The following is a 26457-nucleotide window of genomic DNA, read 5'->3' as shown; positions in this document are numbered from 1 at the left end:
CTTCAGTCCACCATGCAGTGCACACACACTTGGCACTCAAAAAATATTTCTGGAAAAGTGAATAAATGAACAATGCCACCTTATAATTTTGTTTATTCCATCCAACCAAATACTGGGACCTTCAGTAAAACAAATCCAATAGATAGTTTTATGGTTGTGTCTTCAGATCCCAGGCAATTTAAAAGTATTTTAAAATTGGCTGCACATGGTTTAACTGATGTTTCACACTTAGTTGTCTCTATCGTTCTGACGTCAGTCCAGGACTGGAAACGACAGAGATTTTCTGGGAAGTAGTTTAATCACTTTCCATTGAATCTTACCCTGCTCTGCTAAGCTTCTAGACTTTTATGCTTAGTTTACAGATGTTGTCTAGATAGTGTCCAAGACAGACCTCAATGCCCGCTAAACCTTTGTAATTCCCTATAAATAACCAATAATTTAGGCAGAATTAGAGTAGGTCCCATTTTATATTTTATTCTGTGTCTGTATAGAGTGGTCTAAAGAGGAGATGGTAGTCTTGTGTTGAGAAAGAAAAAGTATTCGTGAGTTCCTTTCTGTGACTAGCATTTGCAACTGTCTCCCAACTTCTTGTCTTCTTTCTTTTTGACCTTTTGTTTTGAGATTTCCTTCCCTGTGACCCTATGCAGGATCTTCTCTTTCCAACACCTGATTTATAACTATCTTCTCTTCCAATTACTTTTTAAAAACCACAACTCTTTGTGACATTTTAAATTCATTGTACACATTGTTGAGGTTTTGCTTTGTATTCCAGTCATTTTGGTCAGGAGCCAATATTTCATAGTGTTTAGGGAGGCAGGCTCTATGTTCAGCTCCATTCCTCACTATCAGAGTGATAATAGGCATGTCCTTCAACCTCTCTAAATCTCAATGGCTTCATCTATATGGTGCAATGGAGATACAAATGATGCTTATCTCCTAAGATTGTAACAAGGATTAAATGAAATAATGTATGTAAACTGCTTAGCATAGTGCCTGGTACCTGTTGCATATTATTATTATCATCATTATTGTTGTTTTTGCTGTAGTTGATATTAACACTGCCCAACTAGATTGTAAATGCCTAGAGCCCTGCGATCACATTTACGACTTCTCTTGTGCTCTTGATATGACGCAAAATCAATAAGTACTCTAATGGCTTTTAGAGTCAACGGATGAAAAGTGAAAAATGAATTAGTTAATGAACATGGTAAATTCCCATTCAACATGCTTTTCTTAGACCAAGAGGCATTTGTAGATATGCAACACTCTTTAGCATTCAGGTACATTGTGCGAAAGATCATTCAGATTTGTGAATCTGAAAATGTTATTTATAATGTATATTTTGTAAATGTATACAGATTAAGAAGGATTAGCTTGAAACTGTAGGATAATCTAAATAGCTCCCCTAAAAAAATCACCACAGGCATTTTAATGAAACGTTATTTTACAACTTTAAAGCTCATAGCAATATAATTAGTAATATGTGTAATCTTTATTACCAACCTTAATCTTTTTTATATGACTGAAAAATTATTTTATGGTAGTACAATTAAAATAATGCTAAAAATGTCAGCATAACAGAATTAAACTAAAGGAACTACTACAATATTGTACCCCAAACCAGCTAATTTAAATGCAAAATATTCTGTAAAGGCTATTTATCTGAGCTAATGCATGTTAAGGGATTTAAGGAGTATGCGTGTAACTGAAATAAAAGGAAAAATAAGCACTGTACAGCAATCTTTACTATTGTTTAACACGAGGGAAATATTAAATAGGTTTACATATAGGCCACTTGAGGAAAACGTATTAGAAGCCACATCACAGCCCAGTAAATCTAAAGGAGACTGGCAGGCAGTACCACGTTCAGAGATTTTTAAAGGGAAAGCTTGAAATGCTTAAAATTGTTCTTATATAAATAATGGCATATCGTTAACTGTGATAACTAGGGAGAAGATGCCCAGAATTTTAAATCGATGTTTTGAAAAAAGGATTTCCAAATATTGGACAGTTGTTCAGTTGGCACACGACATCGGTTAGATTTTTTTCTGAACGCTTCTTTCTGTCATTTCACCGTGACTCTACCAAATTATTATTATTATAAAATGAGAATATGGAAGAGTTTAAAAATAAGTATAGAAACCTTGGAAAATACAGAAAAGTGAAAAAAAATCATCTAGATTTTCACTGCCCATAAAGCATCACACTTAATATTAGTATATTAATTAATATACTAATATTAATTAATTGATATAGGAATCTATATTCCTAGTTTCTACTCCTTCATGGACAATTTTTTTTAATTTGGTAAAAAATAGCTGTGATTATATCGCATGGAATATTTGTATGTAATCGAAAGGAATCCAACAAATACATATTTATAAAAATCACTGCTAGTAGTGAATCAGCCATATTTTCCTTATATTATTTTAGGACTTCTTTTTTAGACCCTCAAAAAGTATTGCTGCTTATATATTTATTCCAAATTTTGTTTCAGTTGCATGTTATTTTGTGGGCTATTTCTGAAAACTTGGTTAGTATTTAAAATAATTTAGTAAAGTTTAAATTACCTTTTAAAAATTATCATCCATTAATATCTTACATAATTAGATAGAAGAAGCATAGACCATAAATTTGAGAGAATCTAGATATTATAGTGTGTTTATTGACATAGTTCAATTGTTGAAAGTGGAACTCTGACTTACTAGGAGATGCTGCACATTGCATTTGTTTGGTTTCTATCTTGTAGGTCCCAGCACACTTGGAAAGTCCTGCGAGGACTCAGCTACAGAAAGTCCAAAGAGAACAAGTAAAACCCTTCATGACCCTTGACCACCAAATCGTCAGTCAGACTCTTAAACGGTCACACCCTCCAACGCAGGGCAGAGCACTTCTGGTACAGCCCGGACACACGTCTCCCGAGAGTGACACTGGTCTCACTGGAAATCCACTCACCAAGCTGCTGACTCTTAGGAAAGACGATGACAATGTGGAATGGCATGTATGTCTAATGGCTGCTTGTAAAAATATATAATCAGCTTTTGGAAAAAAAAAGAGTTGAAATTGAAGTCGACATTTTTATAGTAAACATTCCAAATGCAAATTCATTTAACAAAAGGGTTGTCTTAATTTATTAATTTATACTAATTGGGTATACACATATTAATTATTATGCATAATAAAATATAACAATTCATTTTTAGTATTCATTTCAGTTGTGTATTAATGTGAGTCAAAATAGGCTCTAACATTGAGACATCTAATGTTAAGAAGATTTAGCTCTAATTGTAAAGGTTTTCCGATAACTTTAGTTAAAATATTTATCAAGTTATATTATCTTAGATACCCATTAAAATAAAACAGGCAGAAGTTGTTTGAATAGCAGTAAATATGTGCTGTAGGAATGTTCATTAGAATAAGACTAATAATTTTGTTGCAATTAATATTTTATGGAATTATATCTGGATGTTTTACTATTGATTATCTATTCATTTATTCCTACTTTCAACAAGTACTTGCCTACCATTTACTAACTAACAAGAATTTAGAGGTGCTGAGGGTACAAAATGAATAAGAGTGTTTAGCTTCACGGAGTTTATGTTTATTGTGAATTGCTGTAAATGCACCTTCAAAAACTATTGAAAAATGGATAGAACTGGGAATAACTGGAACTGGGGAAAAGATTTCCTTTAATATCTCAATGTAGAAAAACTACATTAATAACTGAGCTTTTTGTACTTCTCTTTTTCTTTTTTTCCGTTTGATTTGTTAGATGGAGCCATGGTCCTATGATCTCCCAGGTTTAACCTCCCAATCTACATTTCTGGTACTTATTACTGATTTCAGGTTGCTGCTTTTTAGCTCTTAAGTCTGTAGCCTCCAGGTACAAGAGTAATGCTCAGTATCCCATTATTTGAATTCCAAATGACAAAGAAAAATTTCTCTTTACAAATTTTATGTTAATCTGGAAAAGGGTAAAGAATAAGGATCTGGTAGATAGTTTAGTGAAATATAGAACCACTGAAAAAAGGACTCTTTGAAATCCAAAAGTGGACATAAATCTCTACATGTATATTTCCTTACAGTTTCAATAGTGGATATATAAAGAATTTTCTACAAAAAAATAATGAAGGTAGAACTAGGTTCTCTATTCACTCCATGAAGATCATAAAAATAGTTTTAGGATAAAAATCATCTGTACAGTAAATATTAGAACTCGCCCAATACAATTTATCTTACAATTGCTTTCTTCCAAAGTTCGTTTCCTTATGTGGAAGATGGATTTCTAAAGGAAAAAACAAATCCCAAAGGATATGTATATGCCAGTCAATTCTAGGCAAAACACAGAAAGTGATCTTATTATGTATCTTATGAAATATGTTTTCTAAAAAATGAGAAAAGATAAGTAATATATATCAGTCTTTTCCATTTTTCTTAGTAAATATTTTTATTCCTTGTGCACACAGCTTACCTTTTGTTTTATAATAAGTTTGTACATTATAAAAGAAATTTACATGATCCTAGTGGCCCTTCAGGTGGTGTCAGTCAAAGGGAGTTGCATGGCTGGGAACAGTTGAAAGCCCCAAGTGGTATAATGGTCTCAGGGCAATGCATACATTGGCTACAGACAAAATTTTTCCATTTTTTTAACCATTGTACTTTAAACTATGTATATAGAAGTCTCCTCCATCATTAATGTCCATTTAATCATAATTTCATTCAATCTATTATAGTTTTAATCAGTGTGTGTTCTCTTTGAATTTGACTTATGATGTATACAATTTCACATACTGTCATCATTCACAGTCTTCTTATCTTTGACAGCTAAGATATATCCTATGTGGTTGCAATTTCCTGATATTCTTTGATTGGGGCTGGGAGTCCATGTCACAAAGCAGGAAGTGTGTAGTCATTAAGCTCAGACAGAAGGCATTAGAACCACCACTTAAATAGCTGTGTGGTCTCAATCTTTTACCTCTCTCACCGACATTTCTACACCTTGAAGAGCTTACGGTTTTAAAGCTCCTCCCACAAGGGCAGAGTAGGGGCTCGGGAGATGGTGGTGGTCATCATCTTTTGGTGTTTCTTGCTCCTAACTTGTACTCCCATAAAATCAGGGAGCATTATGTTTATTCAAAGAAGACCCCAGAAATCATGGCTACCACAGAGTAAGTCTGTGAGAGCACCTTTAGAGTTAGGATTTGGGAGCTGGAATTAAGAGTAACTTGGTGATTAAAGGTCCCCAAGACGATGAAATATAAAATCAAAAGAAGCATTTAAGAGCATGTGTCTTTCTGGGATAAAAATCCAAATTTGTACTCCTGGCACACAGGACCCTTCTACACTTCTCCCTTGCCTCCTGACCCAGAGTTATCACTGAGCATCCCCAGGGCGCTCTGTGCTTTAGCCACAGGGCTTCACTAGGAATTCTCACCGTGGCCAGGTTCTCTTTTCTTATATCCTTTCTTTACCAACTACTCAGTCAATCTCTACCATTTGTCTAGATAATTACAACTTACTCTTCAAAATTCATTTCAGGTGTCTTCTTTAAGGTGCTTTCCTTGGTGGTTCTCTGTGTGGATTAGATGCGTGTTTCTCACTTTTCATAGTAATACCTATATCATACAGATAAAAATTGCACTTATAACATTTTCACAGAACATGCTACATTTTAATTATTCATTGTCTTGTTTTTCTTATCCTCTGTACCCTCTAGGAGCTCCTAGTTGAGGGGAAGAGAAAAAAAGTAAGCAAATAATTATAATATTACATAGAAAGGGCAGTGGTATAGATAGGAGCACAGAAGTGCTGTTCTTATCAGAAGTAAATCAGTAGTATGACTTAGAGGAAAATGGCTAGTAGGGCATCTAGCCAGGTGGGATAGCATGAACAAAGAATAGAGATGGGAAACAGCTTGAGGTGAGTAAAAATGAGAGGCAGATGGTAACAAAAGCTGACATCAGAGACGTAGGTAACAGACAAATCACAGAAGGGCTGGTAATCCATGTTAAACAAAACCAAATCTTTGAAGGGTCTAAATGTAGGGGCTGGGGTGGCATAATCAGATTTGACTTTAATATCACTCATCAGGTATGTAGGGGAAGAAGCCTGGAGAGAAGGCAGGTTATTTCTATAATGCAGTGAAAGATTAGGGGGTCCTCTATTAAAACAGGCTAGAGCTGAGGTATCTATGAGGGCACCGTATGGAAAGGCTGGTTTGCCTTGAGGAGGAATAATCTAGACCAGAAGATATTTGAGAGTTGTCAGCATGTGTGGTACTTGAAAACTTGAATGAGAAAGAGAGCTGGAGAACATGAATATAGTGAAGAGAGCGGTGAACCAAGGATGGGACTAGGGCAAAGGCAGAGAGAGTCATGAAATTAAAGTTGTTCAGCTGATCTGGCCCAGGGTCTAGACTGGATCTAAAGGAAGACTGTGTACGATGAGGGAGATAATAGAATTTAACATTTCAAAGACGAAGCAGTTTAGAGGATGAGAAGACCCAAGGCATGGCCTAGAGAATGGTAAAGAAAAGGCTCAATTCAGATGTGTAATTTTGAGAGGGGTGAGCTAAAATGTTCAGTATTATTTTTCCACAGAGTTCTGACAGTTGCTATTGTATACTTTTTTAGGTGCAATGTGCATTCCTTTGTCCTTAAACCTCATCTTTTCCATGCTTATTATCTCCGTTTTGATTTTAGTCAAAATAATTAGCTCTTCCTTTGCATTTCTTTGTCTTCATTTATCACTCAGAGGATGCTTATTCTGCTGATTTGTAGTTCTTCTTTTGTCTAATCTTTTAATTCTGTTTCATCTAATGTAAAATGTTGTGCTTGTTGTGTTTTTAAAAATAACAACTGGATTCTGAGGTGATTAATTATGAAGATTTCTGGAAGCTGTGAAGCAAATTTTAAATCTTAAAATCAATTTAGGATAATGGAAGAACCAATGTCTTCAATAAATTAGGGAAAAAGATAGTCATGTAGATAGATGGCAGAAATGAGGGATAGTGTTAAAGGCAAAAGCAGAGCCTCCGAGGAGGATGAACTTCCACATGTAAGAAAGAAGGGTTTCCTTCCGGAATAGGAGAAACCTAACCATGTTTATAGCAAGAGGGAAAAATTGGAGATTCAAAAGACTGGTTCATTTATAATGTAAGCTTCCAGAAAGAAAAGGGATGAATGGGGGGCTAGCCCGGTGGCGCAGTGGTCAAGTTCACAAGTTCTGCTTTGGCGGCCCGAGGTTGGCTGGTGCGAATCCTAGTTGCAGACCTACACACCGCTTGTCAGGCCATGCTGTGGCAGGTGTCCCACACATGAAGTGGAGGAAAATGGGCACAGATGTTAGCTTGGGGCCAATCCTCCTCAGCAAAGAGGAGGATTGGTGGCTGATGTTAGCTCAGGGCTAACCTTCCTCAAAGAAAAAAGATGAATGACTTACGTGTGGTTTTTACTGAAACTATCAGAAGTGCCCCAAAGAAAAGCGTTTACCACAAATTATGTTTAGCATCCTTCTTCCCTTAGGTATTCTTCACATCCGTTCGGTATAAATTTGTTGTCCATTTAATGATGAAATGTGAATGAAAGAAATATCGTGAAATTAAACTCTGAGTTTAGTAACAATCAATAACATACTTTCAAACTTTCAGAGACTGGACTAACCAAAAGACACAAACACGCACATGTATTATCCTAGCTCTCTTAAAGATCTCTCGATGCTCATGGAATGATGCCTAAAGTCCAGACAATGGTCTCTACTCTGCACTTTTGGATATGGTACCCACTAGCCACATGTCGCTCTTTATTTTAAATTTAAATTAATTCAAATTTGATGTAATCTTTAAAAATTGAATGAAATTAAAAGTTTAGTACCTCAGTTATACTATCTCCCTTTCAAGCGCTCAGTAGCCATGTGTGGTTAGTTGCCACAGCATTGAGTAGTGCAGACATAGGAAGTTCCTATTACTGCAGACATTTTTATTGGATGCCGTTGGCCTAGAGGATTCTATAGTGTAAGTTCCTCGCCTACTTTTCAACTTCCTCTCAAACCTCTCTTGCCCTTGCTCACTCCACTCCATTCTCATTGGCCCTCTCACTCTTTCTCAAACACTCTGAGCTTGTTCCTACCTTATGATCTTTGAGTTTTTGCTTCCTTTCCAAGGACTACCCTTCTCCGTGTTGTTCATGTCTCTGTTCAAATATCAGTAAATCTTTTTCTGACCATTTTCTAAAATAACACTCATCCCCATCAAGCTCTATCCACTTACCTGCTTTAATTTCTTCACAGCACTGCTTGTTATGAAGCTGTTTATTGTCTATATCCTCAACAGAGTTTGAGCTCCATGAGGGCAGAGAGTTTGTGCTGTTTGCTTTTATAGCTCTAGCACCTACGACAAGGTCTTGCAATAAATATTGCTCAATAAGTAGTGCTAAATTAATATAAGAATAGTGTTCCCTTTTTTTTTGGCATATTACCTTGGGAAGTATCTTAGTAGAAATCTTTGAACATTTGAGTCTCTAAGTTTCTCAGAAATCATGCTTAGAGGATAACATTAACAAAATCGTAAAGTATTTTTATATATCTTCCAGAATTTGCTCCTGGTTGTTTCTGCTCTTGTCTTGGGAAATTCAGAGTACTACAGTTATATATATATATATATGTAAAAGATGGGCAACAGATGTTAGCTCAGGGCCAATCTTAAAAAAACAAAATAAAATCAAATAAGCTTTTTAAAGATTAGTGCCTGAGCTAATAACTGTTACCAATCTTTTATTTTTTTTCTGCTTTTTCTCCCCAAATCCCCCAAGTACATAATTGTATTTTTTAGTTGTAGGTCCTTCTAGTTGTGGCATGTGGGATGCCGCCTCAGCATGGTCTGATGAGTGGCGCCATGTCCTCGCACAGGATCCGAACCGGCAAAACCCTTGGCCACCGAAGCGGAGCGTGCGAACTTAACCACTCAGCCACGGGGCCAGCCTCAAAATAAGCTTTTTAAATCTCCTCCAGCTAAAGTATAGAAAGGAAGGAAAGTATAGGAAGGAAGACTATTTTAGAAAGGAGTTGCAAAAGGGAGTAGAAAGCTGATTTAAATTAGAACTGTAGAGCCAGGTGTCCAGGATTTCAATCCTGCCCTGTTACCCGTGAGCTGTATAATCCGGAGCAAGTTTTTGGATTTCTTTTTCTCTGAGCTTCCTCATCTGTATGGTGGAGATAATGATGGTATCCACTTCACAGGGTTGTTGTGAAGATTAAATGAGCTGATGCATGCAAAGCACATAGAACAGTGCCTGGTACATCTCCTGCACTGTATCAGTGTTTGTTATTGTTACTGTTTAAAGTGTCTATGATTATTGTTGTTGTTATTATTGCCGTTATTATTATTGGTCATTAGGGAAAGTTGGATAATATGCTTCTGTGTTGTTTGTATTCACGTGGACTAATCAGCTAAAGTTTGACCACTGATATTTGGGTATCTACCTGTAAGGTGCAATCAGAACATTTTAAAAGAAAAATAAAGTTTGTAGGAAGTCCTCTCTCTACATGTTAAGTGTATGGGCTCGGGCTTGAGGTACTTCACGATAACCACTCTATTGATGTGGATACTGATTTCCAGGGGACCAGCGCACGGTGATTTCCCCAGCCGTCACCTGCCAGCTGGTGGAAGCAAATGCGAGGAAAACAGCACCTGTCAGAGTGTCAGGATTACTTCATTTTAAGTTCTAAAATGTTCTGGTGTTTGATAGACCTATACTCTTAACTTAAACATCCTAAAAAAAAAAACTTTTAAAGGTTGTTAAAATTTTCCTCTCTAAATTCAGGCTGAAGCACAACTTTTACTATCACGCACAATATTCTAAATGTATTATATTTTGCTAGATGGAGGACGTTATTGAGGATATAATCGGTATGGAATCAAGTTTTAAAGAGGAAGGAACAGACTCTCCTCTGCTAATGCAAAGAACAGTAAGTGTTTCCAGACCTGAGGAGGTCAATTAGATTGCAATAAATACGAGCTTCTGATGATAAAAAAAGAAATTTCATTTGATTAGTAAATGGTGTTTTCTTCTGTACTTTTGAAACAGACACAAGATAATAGACGAATATTTGAAAATATTTATTGGTGCAGAAAAAAGGTTCTATAATGTCATTGAAGAAGATAAATGATAGGGCTTGCACTATCTCATCTACCTATCATCCATCTATCTATCTATCTATCTATCTATCTATCTATCATCTATTTCTCTATGATCTTTCTCTCTCTCTATCATCTCTCTCTCTCTCTCTTTAGTCTCTATAAACACCCGTCTAATTATATATCTAATCTGCTATAGCATTTTCTATGAGTGACTAAATTTTCAGATTTCCTGTTTTAAGCACAGCATATAATCAAACGCCCTCACAAGCTCATGGCTAATTGTTGACTATTTTACCTTGACTAACAGCTATCAGATTCAGAGGCTCTACACCTTGTAGAGGAAAGAAAAAGCTTATAATAACAAAAAATCATAACTTTACTTCTGAGCCAATAACGAGAGCGTAAAGATGAACTGAAGAAAGGTGGGGCAGGCCTCCCTTGCTTTGAGGTACACAGACAGACTTCCATATTGAAATCAGCACAAATTCCTGGAATGTTATGTAAGGAAGGGATGGTATCATCTCCTCTTTGATTGCTGTTGTCTTCTCATTGTTCATTTGTTAATTACTAAAAATATGATCTGTAAAGGGTGTGCAAGCTCTTTCCACACATTTTGAAGGTTTTTTGTTGGTTCGTTTGTTCATGGTTTTAGACCTTTTAGAACACAAAAGAAAAAATATGAAAGATTACAATTAAATTGTACTTTAAACATTTCACTTAAAGAAAGTGAATTCTGAATATAATGCATAGTGTGGATACTTTTTATCACCAACTCAATGGGTATGGCTATGTAAATGATGGATATCTTAAATTGAAGACCTTAAGAAAAAGCTGGAGAAAGAACCCCGTTTTTCTTTTTTAATCTTGAAATAAACTATCTAAAAAGAGAAATCTCTCTTTCTTCCTCTTCTCTATTATGCAGGATCTCTACTTTATGACAAGTCACTAATACTAGTATTATCTGACAAAGGTCAAATGAGGTTTAAAACTTAGTGTTTTTTGCAGTTTTTTTTTTTAGAATGGAGTGACAATTCTTTCTACCTCTTCTCTTCAGATTTCAAGCAGCATAGTTACATGAAATCTGACTAATTTTCTAGATAAATATGTTATTAATGCTAATTTCTGTCTGTCTAATTTCACAGCATGAGGATACTATTTTCTTAACCAGTATTCAACTTCTGGGTTGAGGAAATGACATTAATTTCCCACAATCTTCTCTCCTTTGTATGTGGTACTTACTTCATTGAAATTGTATGTTGAAACATTCTCTTTGTCAAATTATCTTACTTGTTTGTAGAGGCTGCATAGAATGGTTTACTCAGTACAAATAGTTGGCAGTGGCTATCCTGAGTTTCCTTTTGATATACAGAATGTACTTTCAAAAAGATAGATACTAGTGGCCTATCTGTAGTTAGATAAAAAAATGTCTGCTGTTGACGAGTCAGCAATCATTGATACATCTATATCCACATATAAAACCAAGCAGTTCAATTAACCAAATATCTCTTCAATATACGTTATGTGCAAAGCATAATACACACACCATAGGAAACTAAAAGTTGAGGTGCAATTCACATGTTGCGAGACCATATGACAGTAGAGCAGTGCCGTGAGGCACACCTGAGAGGCAGGAGGGAAAGAGTGTGGAACTCAGTGTTAAACCCAGGTTCTAATCTAGACATTGGGCGAGTCACTTCACCTCTCTTTACTTTGCTTTCCTCTTCTGCATTAAGAGAATGATAAAAATATTTGTCTCCAAAGCTGTTTTTATGTTAAATCTTGGTAGACCACCTGTGTTTATTTTAAATGCTAGTCAGAGAGTTGCTCTGGAGTTCGAGTGAGGGAGAAACCATGCTAGATTGAGATGTTTTTGGGAAATGTCTTCTTAAAAGATGATATTTGAAATATAGTTGTGAAGGATGGTTAAGATTTTAAGAGGTTGATACGAAGGTGGGAAAGTAGCAAGTTAAGAGACCAACATAAGAAAAAGCAGGAGTGAGAAAAACAGAGAATGTATAAGAATAGCTGGTAGAACAGAGGTAGGGAACTCTATAAAAAACTATTATTAAAAAAAGAATTTTTATAGTTCATGTGGGTAAAAATAAAGACTGTTGGATTAAGAGGAATGCTTTGAGTAAGCATATTAGCCAGTGAACTTTTGGCAGTAGATGGCAGAACCTGGCTCATTTGGGGCTTAAGAATGAAAGGAATTTGTTGGTTCATGTCATTTAAAGATTCCTAAGTAATATCGTATGTGGGCATCCCTCCATAAAACTTCGCCTTCGTTTTCTTCTGTGCTGGCTTTTATTCTCCACTGCTGAGCAGACACATAGCAGCTATGCACACAATTCTTTCTTGCTAACCCAGTTTTTTTTTTTTTTTTTCAGACATTCACTCCTTCACAAGAAGGAGGAAGTTTCCAATTAATTTAAGCCAATCCTGGTGGCCCCATTTCCCTTGCCAGACAGTGTTTTAAGACTGCGCTTGTGTTGCACTTCTGGCCTGTTGAGCAGTTACTAGGGCCTTCCAGGAAATTTCTTCAGTCTTTAAAGGAAACCCAAGAAGGGGAAAGTTTTTGCCTCTCCATGATGTTATAAGACAATGTGACTATGTAGTCATTTTATTGCCCAGAAGGTAAATAAGCTAAGAAAAAACAAAAGACATAAAGGGAGAAGAAAAGCCAAGAGAAATGCAAAGAGATGCTGCTTATATGCCCCTGGAGAATTCTTTCCCTATGAGTTTCACAATATGTAAGATTTTTTTGTCTTGATTTTTATAAGCTAATTGTTTCAGGATTTTTTGATTGTCATAACCAAATGCATCCTAATGAATACATTTGGTCAGCCTTGTCAATCTCAGAGAAGGAGAGCTTCCTTTTCTCCTTAGTTCTAGTTAAATCCCTGGGATAATTCTTATTGGAGCAATTTCTGTCATATATCTATTCCTAAGCCAATTTCTCTGGGTCTTGGGCCTACCCTAGAGCTGTGGATTGAGCAGCCCCATACAACAAATTACCTAGAGTAAGAGTGAGAACCAGGAGAATAGGAATTTTTACCAAAATAAATGTGAATGAATTCTAGAGAGGCCCAACCAACAGACACCCATTATAGCAAGCTTCAAAAGTGGGGATACTTATCAATAATAGTAATTATTATTAATTTATCACCTCTATATAGCACACACTTTTCTAATTATTTTACATGTATTTTCTCTTGTTCTCAGAGGAATGTGTGAAATTTCAGGGGCAATCTATTGGGTGTGCTATTAGTTACTTTGAGGCTCCTTTTCTGTGGCCCAAGCAGAAAACCTTGGGTGTCACTTAGCTAAGATTTATCCAAGGACCACTGCACACAGGCCTAACTAAACATCATGTTATAACTTCTGTGGATGGGAAATTTGGAAGCTGCTGAGGGGAAGCTTGGACCACTTGTGATTGTTCTTCAAATTTATACAGGTTGAAGGAAGTAGTTCAAGGTTTTCACAGATCCATTTAGCCTAAGTATTTCTGACCCAGAAATGAGTGTTCCGTGATTAGTGACTAGACTCTAATTAATTAAGCAGACTTTACCTCTCAATTCTATTTGATCAAGAATGTTAGCCACCTGTCAATTAGTTCTTACTGCAACAACTATGTAAACTGAACTGAAAAGAGCCAAAGTGCAAGAAATATTCAGCCCCGTCAGTCATTCTTTCATTCACACCTTGACCTCTCAGTTTCTCAATCTCTTTAGTTAATGATATTTTTCTCCTCCCTATTTAGTCATCTGCTCACATGGTTAATCTTAGATCCTGTTATCACCAATTTCTCTATCCCATAACATTTTTATTTCACAGTTTTTGACCATTACATTCTAATTTTTTGGTGCACCCACTCTAGTGTTCTTACTTCACCAATTGTTCAAGTTGCGGAGACTCCAAATCAATGGACCCTATCACTGTCTTCAGTGGCTATTGCTCACCACTTGCAACATTTTGAAAATTTATTCCTTAACCTGTCTAGGGTCCTTGATCAACTGCTATGACTAATTCTCTTGCAAACACTCTGAACATGTCCCCATTTTCCTTCATTTAGCTCTCCTGGCAAAACTTCAACCCTGTTTAAACTTATTTCTCATCTCACTCCGCATCTTAACCTGAGCAGCTGAAGGGCTAACATTTTACCACATTATTCATTAGACTCAACTCAGATGTATCACCAGAATTTCACAGGTGCTTTCACCACTACCAGACAACACTACAGCTATTCCCTGGGAGAAAGTCCCATTAACTGAGACAACATTTTTATACTTTCTCTCCTCAAATTTCACAATTCCCTGTCCCTTCTCCATTTTTCAGCTGATTTCTCTTTCACAGCATATTTTAGAGGAAAAATATATGCAATCAGATTAGAATTTACGCATTAGCTTTGCATCACCAATTCTACTAAACCACGTGCATCTATTTTCTTTTTTTTCTGCCATCCCTTCTGTTGTAATAGAATAATCGTCCCAGTTCACAGTTTAAAGCCAGCCTCACCACTTGTGTTCTGGATCCCACTCATTCCTACTCCTCCAAGGACTTTCCTTCTCTAAATAGCTCTTCCTTTTCTTATATCATCAATGTATTCTGATCTGTTGGATTATTAATATCAGCATTACACTAGTCTTTAATAACACTCCCTAAAAATCAAACCAAACCAAACAACTCCTTTTGAACACATTTCCTTTCTAGCTATCATGTCTTTTCACAACTCCCTTTCTCCCACAAAACTCACTGCTTCCATTTTCACCCTACCTCCTTTTCCTCACCTGCCATTCTCTATTCTTCAACAGAGCTTCTGTCCTCACAATTCTAAAAGAGCTCTTAAAACCAGCCAGTGCAGAAGCCAATAGTAAATTCTCCATTCTTATCTGACGTGTTTTCTTAGTGGCATTTGCCATGGTTAAAGTACTACATGGGATTCCATGGCACCATATTTTCTGGTTTTCCACCCATCTTGCTGGTTCTTTGTCCTTTAATGGACATCTAGATGCTAGTGTCCCAAGGCTCAGTCTTAGGCCGTCTTTTCTCATATATCTATACACTTTGTAGATGATCTCAACCCATCTCCAGCCTAGATGTCTCCACTATATGCTAGACTCATATATCTTGCTGTTTAGTTGGCATCTTTTGTGACTTTAACAAACACCTCAAACTTAGTATGACTAAAAAGAAGCTTTTGTGCCCCCCAAATCTGCTTTTAGTTCATCTAAAGCCAAAAAAGGTCATTTTTCTCTTCTCTCTCTTACTCCCATACCCCACATCTATCAGTATGTCCTTCTAATCAGCCTCCAAGACTTCCTGAATCTTGCAGCTTCTTATCAGCTCCTCTACTAAAACACTTTTCCAGGCTACCATGTTCTTTGATTGAACTTCAGAAACAGACTCCTATCTAACCTCCCTGCTACTTCTTGCCCCTTACAGCTGTTCTTCACACAGCCATGAAATGATCTTCACAAAGCAAAAATCAGATCGTCTTTCTCCTTGCTTAACATTCTATTAACTTCTTGAAATCCTCAGAATATGATTCAGGCACTTTACCATAGTCAGCACTTCCCTTTAGTTTTACGCTCTGGTCTCAATGGCCTTCTTCCTGCTCCTTGAACATGACACACGTATTATCATCTTACGACCATTGAACTTCCATTTTTTGGCTTGGAATACTTTTGCCTCAGAACTTGGCATGACTGCCTCTTTATGCTTCAGACCTTTAGTCAATATCACCTTGTCACTCGAGAGCCTTCCACAGTCTCCCTTACTAAAAGACCCCATCCCATTACTCCCTAAATCAATATCTTATGATAAGAGTAACAAAAATTATCTTATTTATTATTTTACATGCCTATTTATTGTGTACTTCCACTCCTAGAATATAAACTCCTTGAAGAAGTGATTTTGTCTGTCTTGTTCACTGCTGTGTCCTGGAGCCTAGAACAGCTACTTGTTGATTATTTTCTTCTCAGCACCCAGTACAATATCTAGTACATCATGGGTGCTCAGCAATTGCATATTAAAGAAATATTCTAAAATTCACAAATGGCGAATTACTATTTAGGAATTTTTTAATGTCAAAAAAGCAGCAGCAATAAAGATAACGACAACAATAGTAGCTACTATGCTTTGGGTACTTACTATATAACAAAGATTGTGCAAAACACTTTTCATGAAAAATTTAATCACCGCAACTAACCTATGAGATAGAGACTATTATTACCTGTTATCAGTTTACAAATGAGGAAAGAGGCTTAGTAAAGTTCAGTAACTCACTCAAGTTCATACAGGCAGTAGTGAATGGCAGGGTAGGAGTTTGAATCCAGTCCTGTATGACACCAAATGCAACCAGCCTACCCACTCTGTTGTGCCAGCAGCCTCAGAAGGAAGCCGTTTCATAGAACTGCAGAATCTTGGAATTTGAAGGGACCTTAGACCGATCCTCTGCCACACTCCAGCCGAATAACTGATCAGCCTCTGAGTTTGCTTCTGTCTCCGTATAATTTCCACTCATTGGTTTAGTTTCACCCCTTCCTTTCAGAACTCTGGTTGTGCATAGTAACTCATTTCTTTTATCATATACGGGTATTTTTCAACCAGGTGTATAAATGCTAGTGGCATTTGGCAACCTCAGTAAACTATTATAGTTCAAGACCATTCCAGAGACAAGGACTGTGTAAATATTAACAAACCCCTGTGCTTGGTTGGAACTTGAAAGGACTGCATAACACAACAAGTAAGCTTTTGTCAATCACAGTCTAGACCAGATTAGTCTTAAAGTCCAAGGAAGAACCAAAGTTCACCTTAGTGCAGAAGTTTCTGCACGGCTGTCCTGGTTATTGTTTGCAAGTTTAAGGAAAAGAAAATGATGAAGGAGAAAGAGAAAACCATTGCTATTGTGAAGGTTATAGACACTTCAAAGTTAAAACTGGTGAGCAAGTGCATTTTGGAATTCTTTCAATGTTTGGAGATGAAACCACCTTAAATGCTGAATGTAAGCTTTATAAACTAGTAGTCAATAAAATAAGGTATGTAGAAATAGAGCTTTGAAATGCGTAATATATTATCTGCTATATTGACAGATTTTTACCTACAAGATAGTTTTTAGTGCTCTGGCTACAGTAAAAATATTTTTATAGTCTATTTAGTAAAAAATTGTTAAAAATAATGTCGTATTGTGATTTTTTTAATCAAAAAGTGAGGGTTCCACTAGTTATTTGTTGCAATGTTTACACTAAATTAATAACTGTTTTTATTAATTAATACTAAATAGATCATATGCATATAAAGTGTATGATGCACAAGTATTTATAAGTTGCCATTCTATGCTTTGTATATTATCTTTTCTACTCGAGTTATAAGCCAGCTCCCCAAGGACAAAGGATCTCTCACTCCCGCCCAATACATTATTTTTATTCACTCATAATAGAACAAAAACAACAACATCAATAATAATAACTCAGACGGACTTTTCTGTTCAGTGTTTGTCATTCAAAACTCAGAGCCCTGCTTTAGCAAATAAAATAAAGTTAGAGGGAGATCGACTGTGTGTGTCCTAAAACCGGAAAAATCTAGTTTACTTCATTTAAATGAATAAACACACAAAAGGAAAGGAAATAATCTTGGAAATGCCACTTTTTTGTGTATGCATACGTTTCGTGGTTTCTGTTCCCTGGCAGCGCTCACTCTTTATGCTGAAGTTGGTCTTCTTTTCATGTCTGCAGTTATTCTAACAGTCTCACGTTCACCGTTGCCATTTTAGGTTCACAGTGAAAGTCTTCACAAAAAAGCAAAATAGAGGATCCGAATAACTCAAAATTTTCCCCTAGTTTCCCATGAAACTCACACTAATATGTGATATAGATATATAGATGTCACACGTATACATATATATGTAAGGGTTTAGGGTTTTTTTCCTTTTAGTCTTTATACTGAAAAATTATCTAGAAATATAATATGTAACTACATACACATAAAAATAAAATATTTTCTTGCCTTTTTTGTATTTATAATGAGATTTTCTAGGAGATAGATATATCACAAATACACACACCGCACACACATATAATATATATAATACATAAAGTATATAAATATATACATGCATATTATATATATGTGTACATATATACACACAGATGCATATCTCCAGAAAATTCTCAGGGTTTTAGATAAATAATCAATTTTCAGGAACATAGTAAGTATATACTATGATGCCCCATCTCTTGCTGAGTAAATATAAATGGAGACAGGTATGAAAACATAAATATAAATTAAATTATTAAATTTCTGGCCAAGTTTATTAGTCCTTTTGTGTTTTGGTGAAGAGAAAAATAAACAAGACTGTCACGAGGGAGAGTGTTGGAGATGGTTTGGAACTTAAGTTGAGAGTAGGTTGATTTCTGATGCTTAACGGAGTGAGGACATTTGAGGTGTAGAAAACAGCAATGCGACAGAATGAAACAGAAAAATATAGTCCAAGGGCTTCCAACTTTTTTGAGTATTCAAAACACTTCTTACCGTTAAGTATGTTAAGGCAAAGACCCTTCCACAACAGGTTAGGTAGGAAGGCATCCAGACTTTGTGTTAGACAGACCCAGGTTTGAATCCCAAGCCCTCTGTTTATACAACTATATGATCTTGAGATAATTACGTAATTTTTCAGTTTTAATTATTTTATATTTACAATGGGAATTATGATACTTACCCCACTGAGGTGTTGTAAAGATTACTTGAGATACTGTTATTGGTTATGATTATGAAACCTGTTTAGCTTAATATCTGGCATATAGTAAATAAACAACTATCCATGACATAGTGTATATGTTACGATAATGCTTGCATTTTATTATCGTTTTAAAAAAATTCCCCATATATGGATTCATAGGTTCCTTGTGGCAACACTCTTCCCCCCACCTTCTCCCTTTCACTGGAGTCTGAAATCTATTTTTGGAAGCCGTGGCATTGTATGTGTGTATGTGGCGATGAGAAATATTTCAGAACTTGAGAGTAGTGGTAACTAACGTTGACTAGATAACGTGACGCCATTTAATGAGATTTTGAAAGGTAGACACAAGAATTTGAGCTTAATATACGAGTTAAAGGGGAGAGATTTGAGATTTTAGAGTTTTGAGTTGGAGGAGATCAGAAGACAGTTGTATTTTTAAAACATGAGTTGGTCTGAGAGGAGCAGTTGGGAATTATCTGAGAGGGCTGGGGGGACATAGTTTAGGTCTAGGGTCTTGAGAATCTTGAGATAACAGAGAAGAAAATTTAAAGTGAGAAGGGATTTAAAGGAAAAAGTGTCATAACTGGGTGATAGATTGGACATAGTATATGGAGAGGGAAGAGGCCAAAACAGAAAAAACACATGGAATTTAGGTCAGATTATTTATATTGTCTTTTACTATGTGTGGTCTGATAAGAATAAATGGATATATGAACATTTTCACAGCTTACTTAGATGTTTCTACAATAATTTTGTCCCAGATTTTATTTTCTCATAGGGCAGCACTGATTTTAAACACAGGCAAAGCTACATTTTTCTAGGGTCATGGAAAGTTATTATCTTCTCAAAAACTAAGAATTTTATCATCAAATGTGATTGAATTTTATCAGCTACTTTTTCTGAAACTACTCAGGTGATCATAGGTTTCTTTTTCTGTTTTAATGTCGTAAAACTATTTATGGGAAACGCACCTGGATATGGCAAATTGTCTTGTTTATATTCTCCTGGCCTCAAATTGCTAATAATAGTTTGCTTAAGATTTATAGGCGTGAATGAAATTGGCTTATGATTTTTCTTTCTCATATCGTCTTTGTATTGTTTCAGTCTCAGTGAATGGGACATATTCTCTCTTGTCTCTATTGTCTGGAAATGTTTGTACAAAATTGAGATGATACATTTCTTGAAAATGTGACACTTTTGCTCATAAAACCATCTAGTCCAGATATTTTTTTTGTGGAATATGTTTAAAGTTTGTTTTGATATCTTCAGTATCATAGGACTGTTCAAGCTATTATTTACCTTTTTAGTCAGTTCTCCTCAAGAACATTTTTCTAGAAATTTATGCATTTTGTCTAAGCATTCACAATCATTGGCAAATAATGAAAGCTAATACCTCTCACTACCTTTTTCATTGTGGTAAAGTATACATAACATAAAATTCACCATTCTAAACATTTTAAAGTGTACAATTCAGTGGTATTGTGTAGATTTACAGTATTGTGTAACCATCACCCATCCATTTCCAGAGCTTTTTCATCATCTCAAGGAGAAACTCTGCACTCATTAAACAATAGCTACCCGTTTTCCCCTGCCCTCCAGTCCCCAGTACCTCCTATTCTCCTTTCTGTCTGTATGAATTTGACTACTCTATGTACCTCATATAAATGGAATCATACAGTATTTGCCCTTTTCTGTCTGGGTTATTTCACTTAGCATAACATTTAAAAGATTCGTACACGTCATAACATGTATCAGAATTTTATTCCTTTTTAAGGCTGAATAATATTCCACTATATGTATATTCTGCATTTTATTTACCTGTTTATCTGTAGCTGGACATATTGAGTTGTTTCCACCTTTTGGCTATTGTGAATAATACTTCTATGAACATTGGTGTGCGAGTATCTGTTTGAGTCTCTGCTTTCAATTCTTTTTGGTATATACCTAGAGGCGGGGAATTGCTGGTCATATGGTAATTTAATGTTTAACTTTTCAGGAACTGTCATAGTTATTTTCCACGATGGCTGCACCATTTTACATTCTCACAGCAATGCACCAGGGCTCCAATTTCTCCACATCCTCACCAACAATTCTTTTTCTTTCTTTTGATAATAGTCATCTTAATGAGTATGAAGTGGTATCACATTGTGGTTTTGATTTATATTTCCCTATTGATTAGTGATATGGGCATCTTTTCATGTCCTTATTAGCCATTTGTATATCTTTTTTTGAGAAATATCTATTCAAGTCCTTTGCCCATTTTTTAATTGTTTTTGTTGTTGTTGTTACTGAGTTTTTAAAAAATAGTCTGGATATTAATCTCTTAATAGATGTATGATTTGCAAATATTTTCTCCCATCCTGTGGGTTGTCCTTTGACTCTCTTGGTGGCATCCTTTGATGCACAAAAGTTTTAAATTTTGATGAAGTCAAATTTACCTGTTTTGTTGTTGTTATTGCCTGTGCTTTTTGTATCATACCCCAAAAAATCATCGCCAAACCCAATCCTATGGAGATTTCCCCCTGTATTTTCTTCTAGGAGTGCTATAGTTTTAGCTTTTATGTTTAGGCTTTTGATCCATTTTGAGTAATTTTTGTGTATGGTATAAGAAAAGGGTCCAACTTCATTCTTTTGCATGTGGATATCCAGTTTTCCCAAGAACATTTGTTGAAAAAATGATCCTTTCTTGGTTGAATGGTCTTGGCACCTTTGTCAAAAATCATTTGACCATATATTTGAGGGTTAAATTTCTGGACTCTCTATTCCACTCTCTTACTCTGTATGTCTGTTTTTATGCCAGTACCATATTGTTTTGATTACTGTTGCTTTGTAGTAATTTTTGAAATCTGGAAATTTGAGTCCTCCAGCTTTGTTCTTCTTTTTCAAGATTATTTGCTACTTAGGGTCCCTTTAGACTCCATATGAATTTTAGTGTGGATTTCTCTATTGCTGCAAAAATCACTGTTAGGATTTTAATAGAGATTGAGTTGAATCTGCAGATTGCTTTAGATAGTACTGCCATCTTAACAATATTAAGTCATGTCGTAAAATAACATGGGATGTCTTCCATTTATTTATGTCTTCTTTAATTTCTTTAAGCAATATTTTTTAGTTTTCAGTGTACAAGTCTTTTCCTCCTTGGGTAAATTTATTTTTATTTTATTCTTTTTGATATTTTTGTAAATGGAATTAGTTTCTTAATTTCCTTTTCAGATTGTTCATTTTCAGTGTATAAAGATGCAACTTACTTTTGCATGTTGATTTTGTAGTCTGCAACTTTGATGAATTTATTTTTTTAATTTATTTTTTATTTTTTATCATTTTTTTTAAAGATTGGCACCTAGGCTAACACCTGTTGCCAATCTTCTTTTTTTGTTTTTAAAGTATTGATGCCTGGGCTAACAACTGTTGCCAATCTTTTTTATTTTTTTCCGCTTTATCTCCCCAACCCCTACCCCGTACACAGTTGTATATCTTAGTTGTAGGTTCTTCTAGTTGTGGGATATGGGACACCGCCTCAACGTGGCCTGACGAGTGGTGCCATGTCTGCGCCCAGGATCCAAACTCTGGGCCGCCGCAGCAGAGCGCAAGAACTTAACCACTCAGCCACGGAGCCGGCCTCTGATGAATTTATTGATTAGATCTAATAGCTTTGTGTATGTGTAATCTCATGCTTCTAAATATAACATCATGTCATCTGTGAACAGAGATCCTTTTATTTATTCTTTTCCAGTTTGGATAAATTTTCTTGCTTTTTCTTGACTAGTTACTCTGGCTAGAACTTCCAATAGTATGTCGAATAAAGTGGCAAAAGGAGGTATCCTGGCTTGTTTGTTCCTGATCCTAGGGGGACAAGCTTATTATCTTTTAAATCTCAACTTGTACTGTAGTTATATACTCCTTTAATTTAAAATCTCTTTTATTTAGTATTCATTCTTTTTAAGGTCTTGCCAGAAGCATGTCAAGTTTGTTGATTAAAAAGCAAAACAGAACTTTTCCTTGTGGATCTATTCTTCTACTGTTTTGTTTTTCACTGATTTATGATTTTATCTGTTCTACTTTCTTTGGGTTTATTTGGTTATTTTTCTAACTTCTTGAGAATTATACTTATTTTATCAAATTTAAAAATTTTATCTATTTTTCTCATGTTAATATTTAAGTGTGTAAATTTTCTTCAAAGCATCGCTTTGCCATATCCCAGAAATTTCTTTATGTGTTTCAGGAGCTTTCATTTATTTTTAAATTCCAGTATGATTTTGTCTTTACTCTTGAGTCATTTAAAAATTTCCAAATATTTAGGAAATCAGAGACTCTATGAAGTGTGTTGAAGGTTTGTTTTTGGGTATTTTTTGGCTGAGTGCATAATCAATATTTGTCTGTGTTCCATATATACTTGGGAAAGCAGTGGCTTCTCTCATTTTTAGATGTAGAACTTTGTACATGTCTATTATGCCAAGATTTTAGTTTTATTATTAAAATTTATAACATTACTGATTATTTTTATTTCTGCTTGACTTTTCAAAGATTAAGAGAAATGTGTTGAAATCTTGCACTACATTGATAGATTTATTAATTTCTCCTTGTAGTTCAAAATATTTTGTTTCACTTATTTTGAAGTTGTTTTATTAGGTACATGCATGTTCACAATTTCAGTCCCTTTTTGGAGATTATTATATAGTGACTCTCTCTATCCCTAATCATTTTTCTATTTTAAAGCCTATTTTCTCTAACAATATAGTTACATCAGTTTTCCTATGGTTGTCATTTGCTTGGTATATTTTTTCTATCATTTAACTTGCAACTTTGTGTGTCCTTTCACTATATAGGTGTGTCTCTTGTAAGCTAAATATATCTAAATACTGTGTTCTTACTCAAACTGTCAAGCTTTTAGCTGAGGAGTTTGACCTATTTCCATTGATTATTATTATTGATATATTTTCACTTGTTTCTCTCATCTTAATTTCTTAAATATGTCCCATATTTTAATATGTTTCTCCTTAATACATTTTTTTACTACTTTCACATCTTTTGGCTTCTTTACTATAGAAACCCAAACATACTGATATTATCTGGTCTTTAACACTGAGTTAAATGGTTATGTATTTCACTTTATCTTTGATCTCGATTCCCCTCTTCTTTTTTAGAGTACAACCACTTTATCAAGATATTTGATTGTTTCTATTTTATTATTTTTGAAGCATATCTTTTAAATATCTCATTCTATTTAGGCACTTCATCCAAAGGTGTTTTCAATGTTGATAAACCTTCTTAAGCATTTTATGCCTGTAAGAATATTTTTATCATGGCCTCATATGTGAATGACGTTTGGGCGGGGTATAAAACTTTGTGTTTTAAGTTCTTTTCGTTTAACATTTAAAAAATACTAATTCATTTTCTTCTTTCATCCAATTTTGCTACTGAAAAATATTATGTTAATCAGATTCTTCTTCCTTTGGACATAATCTCTTTTTCTCTTTAGGCTTTCAGATTTTTCTCTTTGTCAACGTATATTCTTAAATTTCACTATAACGTCTTGGGTGTAGGTTTTTCCTATCTTTCTTCTTTGGCGTTCTATAGGCCTTTGATTTTTAAACAAAATAAAATAGTGATAAGATGAGATAAAATAAAATAATTTAATTTTTTATGTAGTGTTAATTCCTGGGAATGTATGCTCATTATTTCTTAAAATATTTTCTTTCTTCCAATTTTATTTTTCTCCCTCTCTGAGACTCCTAATATTTGTATTTAGTTGTAATGATTCTACCCTCCATACTGATTAGATTTTCTTTCATATGCTCTATTTCTTGGTTCTTTTATTCATCCTCCTGAGAGATTACTTAAATTTGGTTTATAATTTACTAATTCTTTATTCCTTTCTCAGTGTATCCGTTATGCCATTTTTCCATTCTAGAGTTTTCTTTTTTTCAAGTATTACATTTTCATACTTACTATTTCTGCCTGATCACTTTGGCCATTTCTATGTTTACTGGTTCTTATTTAGTATTACAAATTATTACAAATATCTTCCTTTATTTCTTTTAGAATGTACATTAGACTAATTTAAGAAACTTGTTTTCATGTGATCTTTCATTTTTTATTTTTACATTTGATGTTACTTCTAACACTGCATCTTATTTTACTCTTAAAATAGTCATTTCCCTCAAATGTTTTGATATTTTGATCTGTGAGCTTGTTTTCTTCAGTGAATATTGGCTACTGTGAAAGGCTGTATATAAGTGGGAGGATCAGATCCCACTCCGTTTCAGTCTCTGTGATCTTAGTAGTGGAGATGAGAGTAAATCTAGGGTAGAGAACTTCAGACACCAGGGCCACTGTTGATCTCTCTTCACCTCAAAGCAACTTCTCAGATCAGGAGTGCACGTTTTTCTACCAGAAAGAAGTGGTGTCTTAAGGAGTATGTTCTACCTTGCTGGAAAGATTTTATGATAAATTCTTTATTATATGCCTTTAAAATTTGTGAGTTTGTTGTTAATAATTTGTTCCTCTATTATTATATCAAAAATTTTGCTTTTCTGAAAAAGTAATCTGTCCTTTTAACCAGAATAATAAATATATCTTCATATAATATCCATCTAGTTCTTACTAATCTACAAAATAGACTTAGACCTTATTATTTAAGTAACTTATACCTTTGACTAAAATAGATATAATTTTGGTTTGTAAGCCCTCTCAGATGTGTATGTAATCTGTAAATTTTCACTAACATTGTACTCTTCTATCTTTTAATGGAGAAAAGGCACTTTAGATTACATGAGATGCCTTACATACTTTGAAATTGAAGCCAATTGTCTAATGATATTCAAAAAGTGATTAGCCACTTACATGAAATAAAGTAATACCTACAGCATAAAATTAAATAGGATATTAATCATTGTGCTTGAGGGCATAGACTAGGCAATAACCAAGGTCAGGAGAAGATATAATATAGCTATAGTTAAGCACGATTAGATTCATTACCAGGCTTATTTCTAAGGAAAAATGCATTGGGTATAGTCTGACTAGGTAATATGGACTCAGTGAAAAGTTATAGTTAGGAACCCATCACTTTATTGTTGTAAAGTATATATAATATGGCTCCTTTTTAAACATTTCTGCAATTTGTCACTGCTGCCTTGAAATCCACCTGAATTCTAGCTCTTTGGAGAAAAGTGCCCTTTCCCAAGTCCCTTCTCCCTTCCATCTCCCTCACTCCCTGTCTTTTGCTCAGCATGTCCATTGTGTTTCTCAAAGGCACAGTGGAAATGTACAATTCCTGTTAGTGACGCCTCAGTTTACAACCAACGGGATTTTCAAAAAGATCTTGGAAAGTTTTTACTTTTACAAATATGACTAAGTGACTCACAGGGAAATATCTACATTGAGGATTTCTTCCTAATTGTATTGTTCTGATACTAACACTCATCATCCATTCAATTTGATCAACTTTGTCTCTATTTTTCAGATGAGGAAATCGAGAGGAATAAATCCCTGACTTTAGCTCCCCTCCAAGATCCAAGAAGTAAAAATACTTTTTAAAGCAATGAGTTTATATAAAATAAAGATGAGGAGTCCTAGTAGAGTAAAT

At 34.9% G+C, this 26457-nt stretch overlaps 1 protein-coding gene and 1 long non-coding RNA gene across 8 annotated transcripts in view; one reads left to right on the top strand and one right to left on the bottom strand.

Annotated features, from left to right (window-relative positions):
* Positions 1-26457, top strand: part of TFEC (transcription factor EC) — a 175933-nt gene that overhangs the window by 132314 nt on the left and 17162 nt on the right. For 3 of the 6 annotated variants that reach the window (XM_070512146.1, XM_014838231.3, XM_070512148.1), the window contains one exon: positions 2750-3001. In XM_070512146.1, the coding sequence (XP_070368247.1) occupies positions 2750-3001 (252 nt within the window). Of the gene's footprint in view, positions 1-2749; positions 3002-9876; positions 9964-16924; positions 17076-26457 lie in introns of those variants that run through there. The other 3 variants (XM_044763739.2, XM_014838223.3, XM_014838256.3) reach the window with 2 other exon arrangements.
* Positions 2902-16776, bottom strand: LOC139045535 (uncharacterized). 2 transcript variants are annotated; one of them, XR_011504055.1, is made up of 4 exons: positions 16421-16776; positions 10516-10789; positions 5520-5615; positions 2902-3038 (listed from the first exon to the last, which is right to left on the bottom strand). It is a non-coding gene; the product is annotated as an uncharacterized lncRNA (long non-coding RNA). The 2 variants fall into 2 exon arrangements; XR_011504056.1 differs by lacking the exon at positions 10516-10789 and having other exon boundaries at positions 16421-16664.

Source organism: Equus asinus, chromosome 1 (assembly GCF_041296235.1).
Source record: "Equus asinus isolate D_3611 breed Donkey chromosome 1, EquAss-T2T_v2, whole genome shotgun sequence".
NCBI lineage: Eukaryota > Metazoa > Chordata > Mammalia > Perissodactyla > Equidae > Equus > Equus asinus.
This window is presented reverse-complemented; position numbering and strand designations above follow the sequence as displayed.